Below are 15105 nucleotides of genomic sequence, written 5' to 3' on the forward strand. Positions count from 1 at the left end.
TGCTTTCGGGTGAGAGTGTCACGTGCGTAGTCAGATGGAGACATCATGGGGTGCCTGAGCTTTGATGATCATATGTCTTCTGATTGTATGGGCTTTTGGTGGAAGCGCTGTGTGATTGCAGTGCTACTATGCATAAACGCCCTCGAAGTCTACACTACTCTATTATTGCAGTTGAACGTCGAGTCACAATCAGGTTGCAATCAATACCTCTATTCTTTCTTCTTGTCGCCAAAAAGGTCCTTCTCTACCATTTGCCTAGTTTCCCGTTAGCAAAGCCTTCCAAAGCAAAAAGCACATTTGCTCACCTGCAGATCGGATGATAGAAACTCTTGTTCTTCTCAAACGTCTCGACCGCCAATTTCCGATCCGCCTCATTCAGCAACCGAAACAACGGCCTCACAAATTTCATCCTGCCGATCTTGCCTAGTAGCTCTGCCGTTGGCTTATAGCACTCGTGGCACCTGCTCTTGAGGCCAATGCTATAGAACCTGCTGACCAGCTCGATGTTGCGAGACTTGTCATACTCGTACACTTGGCCCATCTCACGGACATCTTTAGTTGAGAATTTGTCTGCAAAGCTCTGCACACGCTCGAGGAAGACAACGGACTGGTTCGCTACCCATGATGAAATATCCTTCTTCTCTGGAGTGAATGCTTTGCCGTCTTCAACCCAGAATTTCCACTTATCGGCAAGCTCGTAGCAAGTCTTAACGAGCGTGTCGTCGAACTCAGGCTTCGTCGGGTAGCCCGGAGCATAAAACAATTTGTCCCAGTCGAATCCATCCAGCTTCTTTGATGCTTCCGGATCCGAGGCGAAGAAGGCAATCAAGCAGGATTTGAAGTCGTAACTGTCGACGGAGCGGAATTTGAACGTCTCGAAGTAGTGCGGGATGAATGTATCCCATTTCTGTTTGCCGAGGAGGAGCTCAAAGGCGTAGAGAGCATGGAACCCTTTTTCGTAGGGAATGGACGCTGGAATTCTTAGCAATGGGTCAGTGATATGGGGAGAGCGGCTTACAGAATGCGTCGTCAGGGTCACTGCCTTTGAGGTCTACCACGAGTTTCGTGTATCGACTGAGACGTTATGTTAGCTGTTTAGATACAAGGAGAATAAGTAAGCTGATCTGAATTGCTTACTGGTCTTTCCCGTATCGCTCGATGGATTCTTCGAGTGCCTTCCACCCAATAATCGAGGAGAAGTGTCGATGTGGCTCCCCATGAATAGCAGCCTGGATCCTGCGCTCAAGATATGTCGTCCACCCCTCATTCAACCAGAAGTGTTCCCAAGAAGCCGCAGACACCAGATTTCCACTCCAGCTATGCGAAAGTTCATGCGCAATCACATCCACATTCTGCTTATCACCCGATATTATGCTCGGGGTCGCGTACGTCCAGACCGGGTTCTCCATTCCACCATACGGGAAAGATGGGGGTAAGATCAAGCAATTATACTGCGTCCACTGGTATTTTGGGGACACCACGGATTCGATAGCATCCATAAACGGCTCAATCTCTCCCGCGAGTTCCCACTGGCAATCCAAGAGCTCCTCCGGTCCACTCCATACCGTGCTCCGAGGTCCAATCGCCGCGGAGGCAACATCACCGCTTGCCAACGCAAAGAGATAGCTTGGAATCGGCACTTTCTGCTCGAATGTATATAGCAGCGTGCCGCTCTTCCCCTCTTTCCCAGGAACATATTCTTTCGCCCCAGTTGGCAAACCGCTCGCAAGAACCGGCAGCGGACTCCTAATCGCAAAGTCAAACGTCGACTTCACATCTGGCGTATCTTGGCACGGGAATATGGAGCGAGCGTGAATGGCCTGGCACTGCGAGAACATATACGGATGTTTCTTGTTAGACGTTTGCTCTGGCGTCATCCATTGCAAGGCCGTGCATTTCTCCGTGGTGGAAAGTTGGACGGCGACATCGAGCGTCTTCCCACTTGGTACCCTACCATCGAGTTTGATGGACAACGGACTCCCGTACGGTTCAACGCGATCCGTCACTGACCATTTCACCTCCTTTCCGTTAACCTTGACGTCCGTGATATCCAGAAAACTGCTATCCAGAACTATCTCTTGACTCTCCCCATCTGTTAATGACTCAAGTGTAAGTACAATGCCGCCTTTGAGAACATTTTTTGCAAAATCGATCTCAAAGCTCGCCGCCGTATGCCGGGTCACAAAATTGAGATAGTTCGAGAGCGTATTCGGGTCCCTCGGCGTCCTAATAGTTATATTTGGATCCGTCATAGGTTTGGTGACCATAGCAGCGGGCGCACGATGCATAAACGAAAACTCCTTCACGTCTCCACTTAAGCGTGGAAATGCACGTTTTGTAGCTGTAGTGGGGGAGCAGGAAGCTGAAGTTGTGAAGCGGAACGGCTGGAGCTGAGGTCGGAAGGCCGAACCCAACCGTGCAGAGCGAGAAATCGACCTTCCATTTCGACGCAGCGGTAGCGAAAGCCAGCTGCGAACGCAGAGCGCTTCGGCCATTGCGAAACAACGAGACGTTCAGTCAGTGAAGGCGCGAGGAATGCGGCCTACTCCGCATCCTTGTCCGTGTCCTGCTCCGTACGTTCAACGAAGCTTTTAGATTTGAGCAGGGGCGTGAGAAGTTCTGCATGACTTTAGACCGTGCGCGGGGTTCACAAACTTCAAGTACTGCATGCACATCATGCTCTGTGGAGACATGGAGCAACGTGCATATGCTTGCGCTGAGATATGATCTGCAGGTATATAACAAAGAGGTAGAACCAACCCGCTGGGTCCATAAATAATATCAAAACGCCATTAAACACCAAATTCCCAAGAGGCTGGATGCATTCAAATGAGATCCCTATTGCATGCCCGAATTTCCAGCAAGAGCTGCAATGCTCCAAATTCTGAAAGGTCAATCGATCTTTCTGGCCTGGCCTTTCCGGCCCCTATCGCGGATTACAAGATTGACATCAGGTCTGGCGCTCTGATACTGTTCCGACGTTGGTATTAACAGATCTGCCACCCCTACCCTGCCTCCTATAGTATCGCCATCGCCAATCTCAAAAGCGCTATCTCTTAGTTCGATTAAATCACCAAAGTCGCCTCCGACAGCTCCGATGACTGGAACAGCGGAGCGTTTCCCCTGGCTAGATGTTGAGGGGTCTGAGAGTATCTTAGAAGCTTGTGATGCCATATTGCGCATCCATCCTTCAATGGCTCCCCCAAATTGTTGAAGGTCTATTCCAGCTCCTCCTAGCGGCGTCCGGGCGCCTGATCCACTAAGTTGAACGCTTGTTCCTGTATCTGCATCTAGCAGGCTGGGTGCCCACGGTGTGAAGTATTCCTGTCCTGGAGGAGGCGCAACATTAGGTAAATGCGACGCGAATAGCTTGTTCAATCCATCCTGAGCCGGGCCTGGGCTTCGAACATTCTTGCCGAGCGTACCGACCCCCCCAGGGCCATGCAGCGAAAAGTTGGAAATACTGCGGTGGCGGCCATGCATACCAGAGGAGGGAGTTCCGCGGCTCGTTGGAGGCCGCACTCTACTAGCGTTTTGGCCGGGAGAATTCATATGCGAATTTGTGTAGTTAGTTGACGTAGAGGAACGGGGCAGATCGAAGGAAGGAGAAGGAGTTGAAGCATCAGAATACGCGAGAGACTTCCGTCGGGCAGGAGGAAAAAAGCCAAGTGCTCTGCGGGGCATACGGCCAATCTCTATGGGAGTGGAGTCGTTGGGGAGCATGACCCAAGAGTCGTGTTTCCAAGGGAGTTCAGAATCAGCATTCGAGTGAGAAGAGGAAGGTGCAGATGGACTATGTTGGCTTCGGTCTTTGTGGGATCGCCATCCGTTCGGTATTGTGGTCGAATCAGTGTCTGCGCTATTTTGTTTGTCACCATAGTCCCCTAGCAATAGATCCTCCTCTTGTTGGGCGTTCGGTCCGGTCACTGGACGTCCCTTTACCCCACATGCATCGACGGGGAGAAGTATCGTGTCTTTTGTCTGGATGCTGTCGTTCGGCCACATGCGGTTGGCCTTCCTCAGTACAGCCGGCTGACAGTTGAATTTGATGGTGATACCGGCAAGAGTGTCCTGGGGCCGAACTATGTGAACGTAGACCAGAGCGTCCCGATCGTCATTCTCGGTCGGGGGTGCCGAGACACTCAGACGGTCATCAGAATTTCTGCGTTTTATGCGCCCTACCGAATCAGGCAGCAGGTGCTCGTCGGCAGTGAGGAGGTCCTTCCGCTTCATTGCCCGCACCATGCTCTCTCGTTCCTCTTGTGGGCCGGCTCCGACCTGGGAGCTCGAAGACCCCAGCGGACCCCATTGTTTTGGCGTCACACCGCTCGCTGCTCGTCGATGTGTGGCAGCCAGCGGTCTCCGTCGCCGGGTCGCAGTGTCCTTTGGCCCCGCGTCGTTGCCCAGTACGTTTGTTGCGAGGCCCTGGATGGCCGACCATGAATTGCCCCAGATGCCGGAGAAAGTCACAGACGCATCTCGACTGCCGTTCGGAGCGTGCGCACCTGCCGCTCGTGTGAGGGACGATGGGTTCGACGTCACGTTGGGCCGCGAAGGGTGGGAGCTGGGGATGGGGGATGCGGTTCTAGAGGCGAAGGGGGATGCGCTGCCTTCGCTGCCGGACGCTGCCGGATCTAGCTCATCGTCGATGGATATCAGGCGACGGGCCCGAGGGCGCAACGATGAGGCTGCAGGAGTGGAGCTGGTCTTGGAGGAGGAAGGGGATCCATTGGTGGGGTGCATGGCCTTCAGCAGGCGGGCAGAGTTGGTGAAAGAGGAGCAGCATAGGACAGGTGGTGGCAGTGGGTCGGAAAGCGCATGGCATCTAGTCACTGTGGCATTCTTGACGTTTTGGGCGAGTGTGAATGCCAGGGAGCGTGTGTGTTTATTGTAAGTGGAGTGCGTACGTCGACATTGCCGCAGCCATGGCCGTGCGCAGTAAGAAAGAGCCTCGATTGTCGATAGCAGCAGAACCCTGTGCGACACAGCACCAGAAACCCGTCATATATGATCCATTGCAAATCTAACACACAGCTACCTGTTTCGCGCTGCCCCCGCTTGAACTACTGCATTCTTGTCGTAGCGTAAGGCCAGATGGCATTTTAATTCACTGGTCCTCAAATCGGAGAATGCCCGGCGCTTGGCCCGCACCGGCACTGATTGGACGCGCCTGTGTTCGCTATGCTCCAGACATCACCAGCAATTAATATCAACACAATGTCGTGAAAACCATGACTGTCATTCCAGGACTTGACCACGTGTTGACTCGTTAACAACACGTGAGCTTCATCACCCTGCACTGTAGAATTAACAACACCGTGAATGCAGTTGCCCCATTGACATGCATTTCTCTCCATGGCCAGCATTGATCCCCAAACGCCGTCCGATACAGACACAGAAATACACGACGCCTATTGCCTAACGCCACGGACTCGAGCTTGCACCACTGACATCAACACTCTCAAATTCCATTTCCCATGCATCGACTTCTTCAAACTGCTTCGCAATCGCCGTCAGCTTAGATTTTGGGACGCTGATTGTAGTCGCCGTCGTCTCATCTACATCTCCAGACGAATCTTCTTGGACGAAGGTGCTCTCATTCTCTTTGTCGGACGAGGTGCGACGTCCGTAGGTTCGGGTGTTCTTCTGAGTCGTTATCGTAGGTACCTGGGGCTTTTTGGTAGTGCGAGAGAGCTTCTTGCTAGATCTCAATTGAGCTGCTGCTGCTGCCGATGCCGGAGCACCCCGTCGAGGTGGTAGTTGTAGTTCGTCCTGATCTGAATCCACAGGAGTAATATCGACGTTGTCTGAGCTTCGAATGTCAAACTCGTCGTATTCCTGAGGCACATGTGTCCGCCGCCGAGGAAGCAGAGCTTGTAATCTGGCTGTAGAGATGGCTTTCGGTTTCGGTTTCGGCTTCGGCTTCTGCTTGGCATTTGGCTTGACAGGTAGCTCTGATTCTTCGTCCTCTATATCAGCGTCCACGCTATTCCGCAGTTTCTTTTTGGTCTCTCTTCGCTTTCTGTTTTGTCGCGGCTTGACTGGAGAGTCAACAGTCTCATCAGCAGGAAGGCTACTTGACCGGGGTGGAGCCATTGTCTCACTCATGGTCTCATAATCTGCCCCCTCTTTCGTTTTGAGAACCTCTTCACGACTTTCTATAACCTCCGGTAGACTTGGAGATGACGATCGCGATTCCTGAACATCCGCCCCAGATGGAGAGTCAAAGGGCGGAGACGAACGTAGAACTTGCACTACAGGAGAGCTCAATTTCCGTTTTCTTCCCCATGAGCCGCTGGAAGAGGCTGACGGGTGGAGATCGCTGTTGCTACTGACTTCTTCTGGTCCACTCTTTTGCAGGTGAAGGGGAGTGGATTCGGCTTCGGGGTTGAAATCGTCCAGGTCATCAAAATCATCGTCTCCCATATCGGTCATCTGGTTCACCATTCGCAGGAGACTTGGCTGTCGCGGTCTACGCTTGAAATTCTTCAAGGCTAGGATCGAGGTTTCATGAGCTGGAGTTCCGAGAACTTTCATGGCTGATGGCGGGCGCGTGCCGTGGGCAGGAGAGTCTGAGTCGAGTGATCCGAAGGTGAAGAGGGTGTCGGATAAGCTATCATCGACTTGCGCTGGCTCAATGTGTGGATGGGGTTCCGGCGTTGATGTTCCTTGTGCCTGAGACTTCTTGCCTGCCATTGAGGTACGTGTCTTCTTCGGCGCAGCCGATGGTGGGGTCCGGCTCTTGCTAGAAGGTCTCATAACTCGGGGCTGCGGCGCTTTGGTTTTCGGTTCGGCAGTCCTATCCTCATTTTGCTCTACAGGAAGCCCGCCAGTCATGGTGAAGTCCACATCCTTCTCAGGCTCAGGCTGCCATGGCATTCTCCTCTGCGCGCGATTTGTCCTAACAACGAGCCCATCGCTATCATCGCTGAAACTATCGATATTCTCAGAGATCTTTCTGGTCGGGTTTGATCGGGAAATAGGTGCGGCGGCTTTCGACGTTTTGGCGACGCGTGTTGCTGCAGGCGCGACTTTGGTCCTCTTGGGGCGCGGCATGGCAATCGCTCAATCGCCGCAAAACAACGATAATAATGCGACTTGTTTGCGATCAAAGGAGCGTCGGGGGTTGCTGTTGTGTGGTGGCAGGTCGAGGAAGAGTTGGAGGTCAACGCGCAACCTAATGTTTGGGTTTAGTATCGAGCATACCCTAAGGTTAGGGTTGGTCCGTGCTAAAAGCTTAAATCTACGGCTTGCACGTGACATCCTCGATGTCTCACCGTCACCCTCCCATTTCTCACTTGCATTTCTAAAAAAAAAAAAATTGGCGTAGGCAACGCTAGTGTAGCGGTTACTACGCCTTGGTGCGCCTTGAACCACCAGCAGCCACCTGAAACCCTGGCCCCTAGCAAGGCAGCTACAATTCGCCCCTACTTTAGTCTGGCGTCCAGCGCTCTTCTTCACTTCCAGTAAACGCTAAATTTTGCACAACACCCAGCATTTTGGTGGCAATCTCACATTCACTATCTCTGTCCTTAAATTAATCTAAACGATGTCAGACCCCAAACCTTTAATTGCTTTTGAACATCCACCCTGCCTGCAGGAGTACATGATATCGGAGAAGGAATTCTTCCAGCAGAACCCACAGTACACACATCTCGTCACTGGGGCCGTGGTATTCAATTCCGAGGGAAATATACTCCTTGTTCAGCGCGCCGCTGACGAGAAGGCATTTCCCAACCTATGGGTACGTCGAATTGAGATCAATCCGGTACTACAATCTGATACCTTCATGAGACCAACAAGACATAGGAAATCCCGGGTGGGAAGGTTGACAGTACTGATGAGACGATCTTGCATGCCGCGGCAAGAGAACTCAAAGAAGAAACCGGACTGGACACCTCAAGAATAGTTCGGAAAGTGGGGGAGTTCAGTTGGAGTGAGGTCTCGAAGAAAACCGGCTTTCAGCAGCATTGGCAGAAGCTGATATTCGAAATGGAAGTGAAGGACATGAAAATTGTACTGGATCCAAATGAGCATCAGGAGTATCTCTTCGCAACAGAAGAAGATGTTCTTAAGGGAAAGTCGGCGGATGTTGCTCTGAGTTATATTACTCCAGCAAACAAGACCATCAAATTGGAGGCATTCAAGTTCAGACGACAGACTATTCAGTCTTAAGCCACCCCTATTTACCGCAATTTGGGGCATGGAAAAATCAGGGCGCCTCAAAAGGGAGGAATTTGAATACACGGATAGAGCTTCCGCGATTAATCAATAGAATAGAAGTGTGTCTTGGAACACTAAATGGTCTAAGTTTTTGGCGTGAAGAGTCTATAAATATAGAAACCTAGAGAATGCTTGTGCCTACCACAGAACATTCCCGTCGTCTTTCTCACTGGACTTAGGGAAAATACCAAGAGGATGCACCTTTCTGTCTTCAGCTAGGTTCTTGTCAAGTGCCGTCAATACTTTCAGTAGACAGTAGAGCGAGATGTGAGAATATTCCGCTGGTCCCGCGACTGTTTCAAAGCTTGCTCCGATTTCCCCAGACCGCGGGTAGACGGCAAACCCCTGCAATTCAGTCAAAGAATCGAACAAGCAACAAATCCCGATCCGAGGGAACGTCGCAGAGATCTTAGGCATGAGACTTCCGGAGAATTGATTTTTAATTTTAGAACTGCAGTGTGAAATGCATGACGGGCACAGGACAGATGAAACCCACACACGAGGGTTCCACCAATGAGACACGGGCGAATGGACCGCAACATGGCGAATCTGGGGGAGCAAAGGTGAAAGACGGCGAGAAGATGTGCGGTTGCTTGAAAGGAAAGCTTGAACGCCGAATGACGACAAACTAGTTTCTCGCTCCCAAGGCGTTCAGAGCCGCCACAAGGCCAGCCTCCGAAGCGATCACGCGGAATGTATGCGGTCCCACAGAGGCAGGACTGACAGAAGTGTCTCAACCTCAAAATATTATTAGGCAAACAAAAGGAACCAGCAAGTGCTTGGAGGTTTCAAGGCGCGATTTGCATCGGTCCATCGTAGCAGCAGGCCTTGGGGGGCAAGCCACTAGTTCCTCGGCGCTGAATCCCGCCCTGCTCCATACGACCCGCACATGTGCATCTCCTGTAGGACTCCTCGACCCGCGACCCAAACCTCGATCGCTCAATAGGCCGGTACCATCATGTCCGGCGAGCACAGCTTCATGGCGACTTCTGGCCCCTCTCCGCCGGCGCCGCCGCTGGCCGCGCAGCCCAGCAATGTCCCCAGCGTCCCCGCGTATGCCCGCCCACCTCCACATCTTTCGGGGAACCACGAAGCTCACAGCAGACAGGCCAACCTCACAGCAGCCAGGGCACCCGTCGTTCAGACGGCAGCGCGCAAGCAGGGCGTGTGAGAGTAAGTGGACTCCGTATCTCGCGATATTTATGCTTCGCGCGCGGTGGGGTGTCGTTGTGGTCTTATATCGCGAATACTTATCCAAACGAATGCCTCGGCACCGAGGTCGACCAGAAGAACGTCTGCTAACCACCGCGTCTTGCAGCTTGCCATGCACGAAAAGTGAGTAATCGGCCAACAATCCCACGGCCTCACCAGCAGCGCGCCGCCTAACAGTGGGCCAGGTACGGTGCGATGCCGCCAGCCTCGGTGTACCCTGCACCAATTGCACCGCCTTCTCCATCGAGTGTCGCATCCCCACACCGAAGCGAAAGAAGACACAGTCCAAGGCGAAAGATGGCGATAGGTACGGCACGCCCAACCCCACCCGCAGGACACGCTGACTGAGGATTCTAGCGACCGTGGCGATAGCCAGAACGAGGTGGAACGATCCCCCGCCGCCAGCACCGCGCAGTCGGTCGACGGCGTGCCTCGAGACAAGACAACGGTATACAACTCCCCGGATGGTACCCCCTCCACCACCGTATCCAGCGCCTATGCTGCTCAGCAAGCCACTCACAATGGGACATATGTGCAGTTCATGAAACCGAAGTTCGCGAGAGCCCCGATCAAGGAAGCCGGCCGCGTCGCCTACCTGGGAGAGTCCTCCAACCTCTCGCTGCTGGTCCACGACCGCTACGGGACGACCGACGTGGTGCACTATCCACTGCCCGAGAATGTGCGCGGCGCGAAAGCCCGTGTGAACGAGCTAGACAACATGGAGATCGAAATCCTGCATCAACGAGGCGCCTTTCTCCTCCCTCCCAGGGCTCTCTGCGACGAGCTCGTGGAGGCCTTTTTTAAATGGGTGGCCCCAGTTGTCCCGGTCATCAACAAGAGCCGGTTTATGCGCCAGTACCGGGACCCCAAGAATCCGCCTTCGTTGCTCCTCCTACAGGCAATACTACTAGCTGGATCACGCGTCTGCACTAACGCCCAGTTGATGGACTCCAGCGGATCGACAACGCCCGCGGCGATGACCTTCTACAAGCGTGCAAAAGCGCTCTATGATGCAAACTATGAAGATGATCGTGTGACCATTGTCCAATCTGTAATCTTAATGGGCTGGTATTGGGAAGGGCCAGAGGGTAATCTTTGTAATGAGCTTTTCCAAACTTTGGCATTGTCTGACTAACCATTTCCAGATGTTACCAAGAACGTCTTTTACTGGAGTAGAGTAGGCATTGTGGTTGCTCAGGGGTCTGGCATGCATCGAAGGTACGCGTGTATGAATGATCACTGTTCACTTCACATTAGTTAACAAGACATAGCGTCGAGGGCTCGCAACTCAGCAAATCAGACAAGCGTCTCTGGAAACGTATATGGTGGACACTGTTTTCCCGTGATCGATCAGTCGCAGTTGCTCTTGGGCGACCGGTTGCCATCAATCCCGAAGACTCTGATGTTGAGATGATATCCGAGGACGACTTCATCGAGGATGAGCCAGACCGACCGGCAGAATCCCCACCAGACCCCGTCCATGTTCACTTCTTCATCAACTATGTCAAACTCTGCGAGATCATGGGTCTGGTGTTATCACAGCAATACTCTGTAGCATCGAAGTATCGGCGGACGAATGCTATTGACCTCACGCATAGCGATATGGCTCTCGCTGACTGGCTTCAACATTGCCCCCCAGATGTGCAGTGGGATAGATCTCGTCATCATTTTTGGGCCGCTTTGCTGCATTCAAATTACTAGTATGTTATAACGCTCTCTGTGTGCTGTCCCCTACTAACCAATTTATTCCAGTACCACACTCTGCTTATTACATCGTGCTCATATGCCTCCGGCTGGGTCACCGAAGACGAACGCTATGAATGGTTTTGAAGAACATGCCTACCCATCGCGCAACATCGCATATCAAGCCGCTGGCATGATCACATCCATCATCGAGAATCTACGAGCACATGATGAGCTGCGATATACCCCTGCGTTCATTGTGTATAGCTTGTTCTCTGCTTTAATCATGCACGTATATCAGATGCGATCGTCCAATAAGTCCATCGTCTCAGCAACGGAGCAGCGACTACAAATATGCATGGATGCATTGAAGGAGGTTTCGAAAGTCTGGCTCGTGGCAAAGATGGTTCACACGCTTTTCGAATCCATTCTTGGAAACAAGCACCTAGAAGAGCGCCTTCAGAAAGCCGCTGGTAAGCGACATCAGAAAAACAAGCCCTCTGCGGGTCCTCCTCCTCCACCCAAACCGGTCCAAGACCTGCCAAAGCGAAAGTTCGACGACATGGATATCGGCTTTCCCAATGGGCCTCCAGCGCCTCAGGTGTCATATGAACGCTCAAGGCCACAGACTCCGGCAGTCACCCCTTCACGAGAATTACCACAGCAGCAAATGCCACATATGAGCGCGGCATCTCCACATGTACCCCGCCAAAATAGCGATGCGTTCATGGGACCGTCGAGGTCAGGTACCCGTCCTACAACCCCTTTCAACACATCCTACTCGTATCCAGGGACACCTCCCGAGCTTTTCTTGGTCACCCGAAATTCTCCGAATATTTCACAAGAGCTTTGGCAGAACTTCCAGCCTGACCAACTATTCCCTGCCGACACACACGTAAACTTTCCCCAGATATCTCCAGTTCAGCATCACAGCCTGGTTGACCCAGCGCTATCTCGGCCGCAGGCGATGGCGATGCATCCTCACAACACGAACTTGCAATCTCAGACGCCCCAACAGCAGATGCCTAGCCAGCAACATATGCAAACTCCTCAGAACGCGGCAATGCATATGCAACCGATAGACTCAAATGATCCGCAGGCATGGGCGCAGCAGATGGATATGATGGCTCAACATCAGCAGGGTGCGGCAACCGATGATGCATGGAGCAATAGTAGTAATGGACGGCATAATCCAATCGTGCCCACGACACTAAACGTGGAAGACTGGTACGTCTTCCTCCAGAACTCTACAGGCGACCACGCGGATCTCCTGAACCTCTACAACCATCCGCAAGCCGCCTATACTGGATGAGAAGGACTAGTTTAGCTGACGATTGATTCGCTTCAAGGTTTCATTTCTTCGGCATAAATGGCGAAAATACTGTGGATGGGTTTGCAGGCGGTTTTTGATTCAAATCGGCACCGTAGCAATGCTTAGGATATGTGCTACTATTCGATTGTGTATCCGGGGTGATGCAAAGTAGTACTCGGGATCCTGTGAGTGCTTAGCGTGTATGGCGCATTGGTCGGCAAATGCTAGGGACCTTTAGGGGTTACAGGCGTGTTCCTCTAAGTGGAGCGGAAAGGGAGCTCAACTTTTTATCTACGAGCTTCAGATACAAAGGTACGGGTTGTATGGCATTCAAAATGTATAATATCAATGGAGACTTATTCTCTAATGTGTATGGGAATAAATGCCATTGTGGTGTTAGTGTCATATTCATTAGAGGACTTGACCACCAGTCAATACACATATCTGTAGACAAGATTAGAGGAGGACTTGGCCTACATCTCACCCTGAAGACAGCCACTCAGAATGGGACTGAAAGTCACTTCAGTCACGTGCTATTGCGCAACCCTTGGCCGCTTCTAAATCAAGCCCCAAACACCTTCAACATCAACCACGGACCCACCTTCATAAGCCACGCACAGCACCCAAATGAGGTAGCGGGCGCTCGGCCCTAGCCCATGCCCCTCCAACCCCACCGCCGCTTCCATTACAGACTCGCCAACTCCGCAACGTATAAATTCTACTCAGATCCGCACAAACTCATGGACGCATTTCGCCTCTACTCCTACCAAACCAGACCCAATCCCCTCCCCAGCCGCGCAAACAGCATGTCCAACTACTCCATAGCCTCCATCTCGAACATCTCCCGCGAACAACTCTCCTCCCAAATCCTCTCTTCCGAATCCGCGCCCCATCTCCCGTCCAATCTTGCCATCATCGATGTCCGAGATTCAGATCATATTGGGGGCCATATTAGGGGGAGTACGCATGTGCCGAGTTCACAACTGGATTATCGATTGCCGGAATTGGTGAGGTTGCTAAAGGGGAAGGAGACAGTTGTGTTTCATTGCGCGTTGAGTCAACAGAGGGGTCCAGCGGCGGCATTGAGGTATTTGAGGGAGAAGGAGAGGTTGGGTGGGGACGGAAGCAAGCGTGAGGAGGATGTGGTTGAGGAGAGCCGAGAGGGGAAGAACGATGCGAGGAACGAGGAGCAAGAAGCTGCGCAGAAGGTTGTTGTGCTAGAGGGTGGGTTTACGAAGTGGCAGGAGAAGTATGGTGAGGATAAGAGGTTGACAGAAGCGTATCAGAAGGATATTTGGGAATTTGGGTATTGAGACTGGTGGAGAAGTGGATGGAGGGCCGGGATAAGCCTTAGAAAAGACGGACAGTCAGGGCGTTACGGGGATCAATGCGGTTTTTTTTTGGGGCAACTGTCTTCGCGGCATGCAGGAAGTGGTCACAATTGTACAATATTACCATTTCCTAGCAATCATATGTATAGCATTGCTGTTCTGCTTTATCTCCCTTACACCAATCAATATGTGTTACTTTCAATCTCAACCCGCCATCCAAAAGTTACAGAATGCTCGCTCAGACCTAACACGCGGCCCCCTGACTCCCATTCAAAGCCTTATAATTCTTCTCCTCGTGTTCCATAATCGCTTGTACTTTCGCCGCACTCGCACTCTTCGGATCAAACCTATAACCCAACCATTCCTTCGCCAATCGCCTCGCAAGTTCGATTCCAATCACTCTCTCTCCCATACACAGCACCTGGGCATCATTACTCATAATTGCCCTCTCCACGGAGAAACTATCATGCGCTGTGACAGCCCTAATCCCGGGCACCTTATTCGCGGAGATTGCAACACCCATACCCGTCCCACAGATTAAGATAGCGCGGTCGCACTTCCCGGCTGCAATAAGCTGTGCAGCGTCGACGGCGATGTGCGGGTAGGCTGTCTTGTCGTGGGTTTCGGGAACCCCGACGTCACTGATTGTGTCCACCCTGGGGTCCGCTTCAAGGTCTTTGATAATGGCCTTTTTGTACGAGACGCCGGCGTCGTCGCACCCGATGGCAATGCGGAAGGGTTTTTGACCGGGGGGGCCGTCCGCTGCCATTTCTATAGTCTGCGGGGTAAATCGAGAAGCTGAGATGGCAAATGGATGTGGAGGTGGTGTTTACAGCTCGCTCGTATCGTACTCCTTTTCTATATCCCTCTTCTTACGCTTGTTCCCAGAAGTCTCAGTCTCTCGAACAACCCTCCCGTTAAGAACCCGTCCAACAGTCCTCTCAACAGTGCGCTCGAACGGCCTAGTCAGAATCTCGACCTTCGTATTCCCACTTGTAGGCTCTGCTCTCTCTACGACTTTCAATGTATTCTTTCCGTCTTGATTCTGGTGTTTGATGCGTTCGTAGAGATGTTCGGCGTTGGAATCAACGTTGAGGGAAAAGACTGCGCGTTTAGGCGGCGCCATTATAAGAGAGCGAGAGCGGCAAGACGGTCAAGAGAGACGGATGATGTAAATTGGAGTCACCACTTTGGACGAGCGGATGTGCTGCTTTAGGTATTCCGAGCGGGAAAAGAGGCACATGGTTTGTGGGGCCCCCGCATTCGCTACTTTGGGATGGCAGGGCTCGTCTCAAGGTTAACCAGATCAATGTCATTATGTCCACTACATCTCGAGGCTACACT

At 52.2% G+C, this 15105-nt stretch overlaps 7 protein-coding genes across 7 annotated transcripts; 3 read left to right on the top strand and 4 right to left on the bottom strand.

Annotated features, from left to right (window-relative positions):
* Positions 1–209: 209 nt before the first annotated feature.
* On the bottom strand, positions 210–2288 carry BDR25DRAFT_212184 (leukotriene A-4 hydrolase; the record flags this gene model as incomplete). The annotated part of the gene is made up of 4 exons (XM_033684711.1): positions 210–255; positions 306–972; positions 1019–1074; positions 1138–2288. 4 exons carry the CDS (start codon positions 2286–2288, stop codon positions 210–212), a joined length of 1920 nt encoding a protein of 639 aa, XP_033552543.1.
* A 421-nt stretch (positions 2289–2709) lies between these two features.
* On the bottom strand, positions 2710–4927 carry BDR25DRAFT_331497 (uncharacterized protein; the record flags this gene model as incomplete). Its single annotated transcript, XM_033692639.1, has 2 exons — positions 2710–4825; positions 4908–4927. The coding sequence occupies 2 exons, from the start codon at positions 4925–4927 to the stop codon at positions 2893–2895; spliced, it is 1953 nt and encodes a 650-aa protein (XP_033552544.1). The 3' UTR covers positions 2710–2892.
* A 405-nt stretch (positions 4928–5332) lies between these two features.
* On the bottom strand, positions 5333–7143 carry BDR25DRAFT_253201 (uncharacterized protein). Its single transcript, XM_033686225.1, has one exon. The coding sequence runs from the start codon at positions 7054–7056 to the stop codon at positions 5419–5421; it is 1638 nt and encodes a 545-aa protein (XP_033552545.1). The 5' UTR covers positions 7057–7143; the 3' UTR covers positions 5333–5418.
* A 338-nt stretch (positions 7144–7481) lies between these two features.
* On the top strand, positions 7482–8283 carry BDR25DRAFT_331499 (uncharacterized protein). Its single transcript, XM_033692640.1, has 2 exons — positions 7482–7744; positions 7810–8283. The coding sequence occupies exons 1-2, from the start codon at positions 7550–7552 to the stop codon at positions 8173–8175; spliced, it is 561 nt and encodes a 186-aa protein (XP_033552546.1). The 5' UTR covers positions 7482–7549; the 3' UTR covers positions 8176–8283.
* An 848-nt stretch (positions 8284–9131) lies between these two features.
* Positions 9132–12784, top strand: BDR25DRAFT_278327 (uncharacterized protein). The gene is made up of 8 exons (XM_033687677.1): positions 9132–9276; positions 9332–9396; positions 9542–9558; positions 9621–9742; positions 9793–10523; positions 10581–10653; positions 10707–11135; positions 11188–12784. Exons 1-8 carry the CDS (start codon positions 9182–9184, stop codon positions 12428–12430), a joined length of 2775 nt encoding a protein of 924 aa, XP_033552547.1. The 5' UTR covers positions 9132–9181; the 3' UTR covers positions 12431–12784.
* A 452-nt stretch (positions 12785–13236) lies between these two features.
* Positions 13237–13743, top strand: BDR25DRAFT_211526 (Cdc25 family phosphatase-like protein Ibp1; the record flags this gene model as incomplete). Its single annotated transcript, XM_033684688.1, has 1 exon — positions 13237–13743. The coding sequence occupies one exon, from the start codon at positions 13237–13239 to the stop codon at positions 13741–13743; it is 507 nt and encodes a 168-aa protein (XP_033552548.1).
* A 170-nt stretch (positions 13744–13913) lies between these two features.
* BDR25DRAFT_300717 (ribose 5-phosphate isomerase) lies at positions 13914–14899 on the bottom strand. The gene has a single exon (XM_033689425.1). The coding sequence runs from the start codon at positions 14528–14530 to the stop codon at positions 14006–14008; it is 525 nt and encodes a 174-aa protein (XP_033552549.1). The 5' UTR covers positions 14531–14899; the 3' UTR covers positions 13914–14005.
* Positions 14900–15105: the final 206 nt, after the last annotated feature.

This window comes from Lindgomyces ingoldianus, assembly GCF_010093535.1.
Source record: "Lindgomyces ingoldianus strain ATCC 200398 unplaced genomic scaffold BDR25scaffold_4, whole genome shotgun sequence".
Taxonomy (NCBI): Eukaryota; Fungi; Ascomycota; class Dothideomycetes; order Pleosporales; family Lindgomycetaceae; genus Lindgomyces; species Lindgomyces ingoldianus.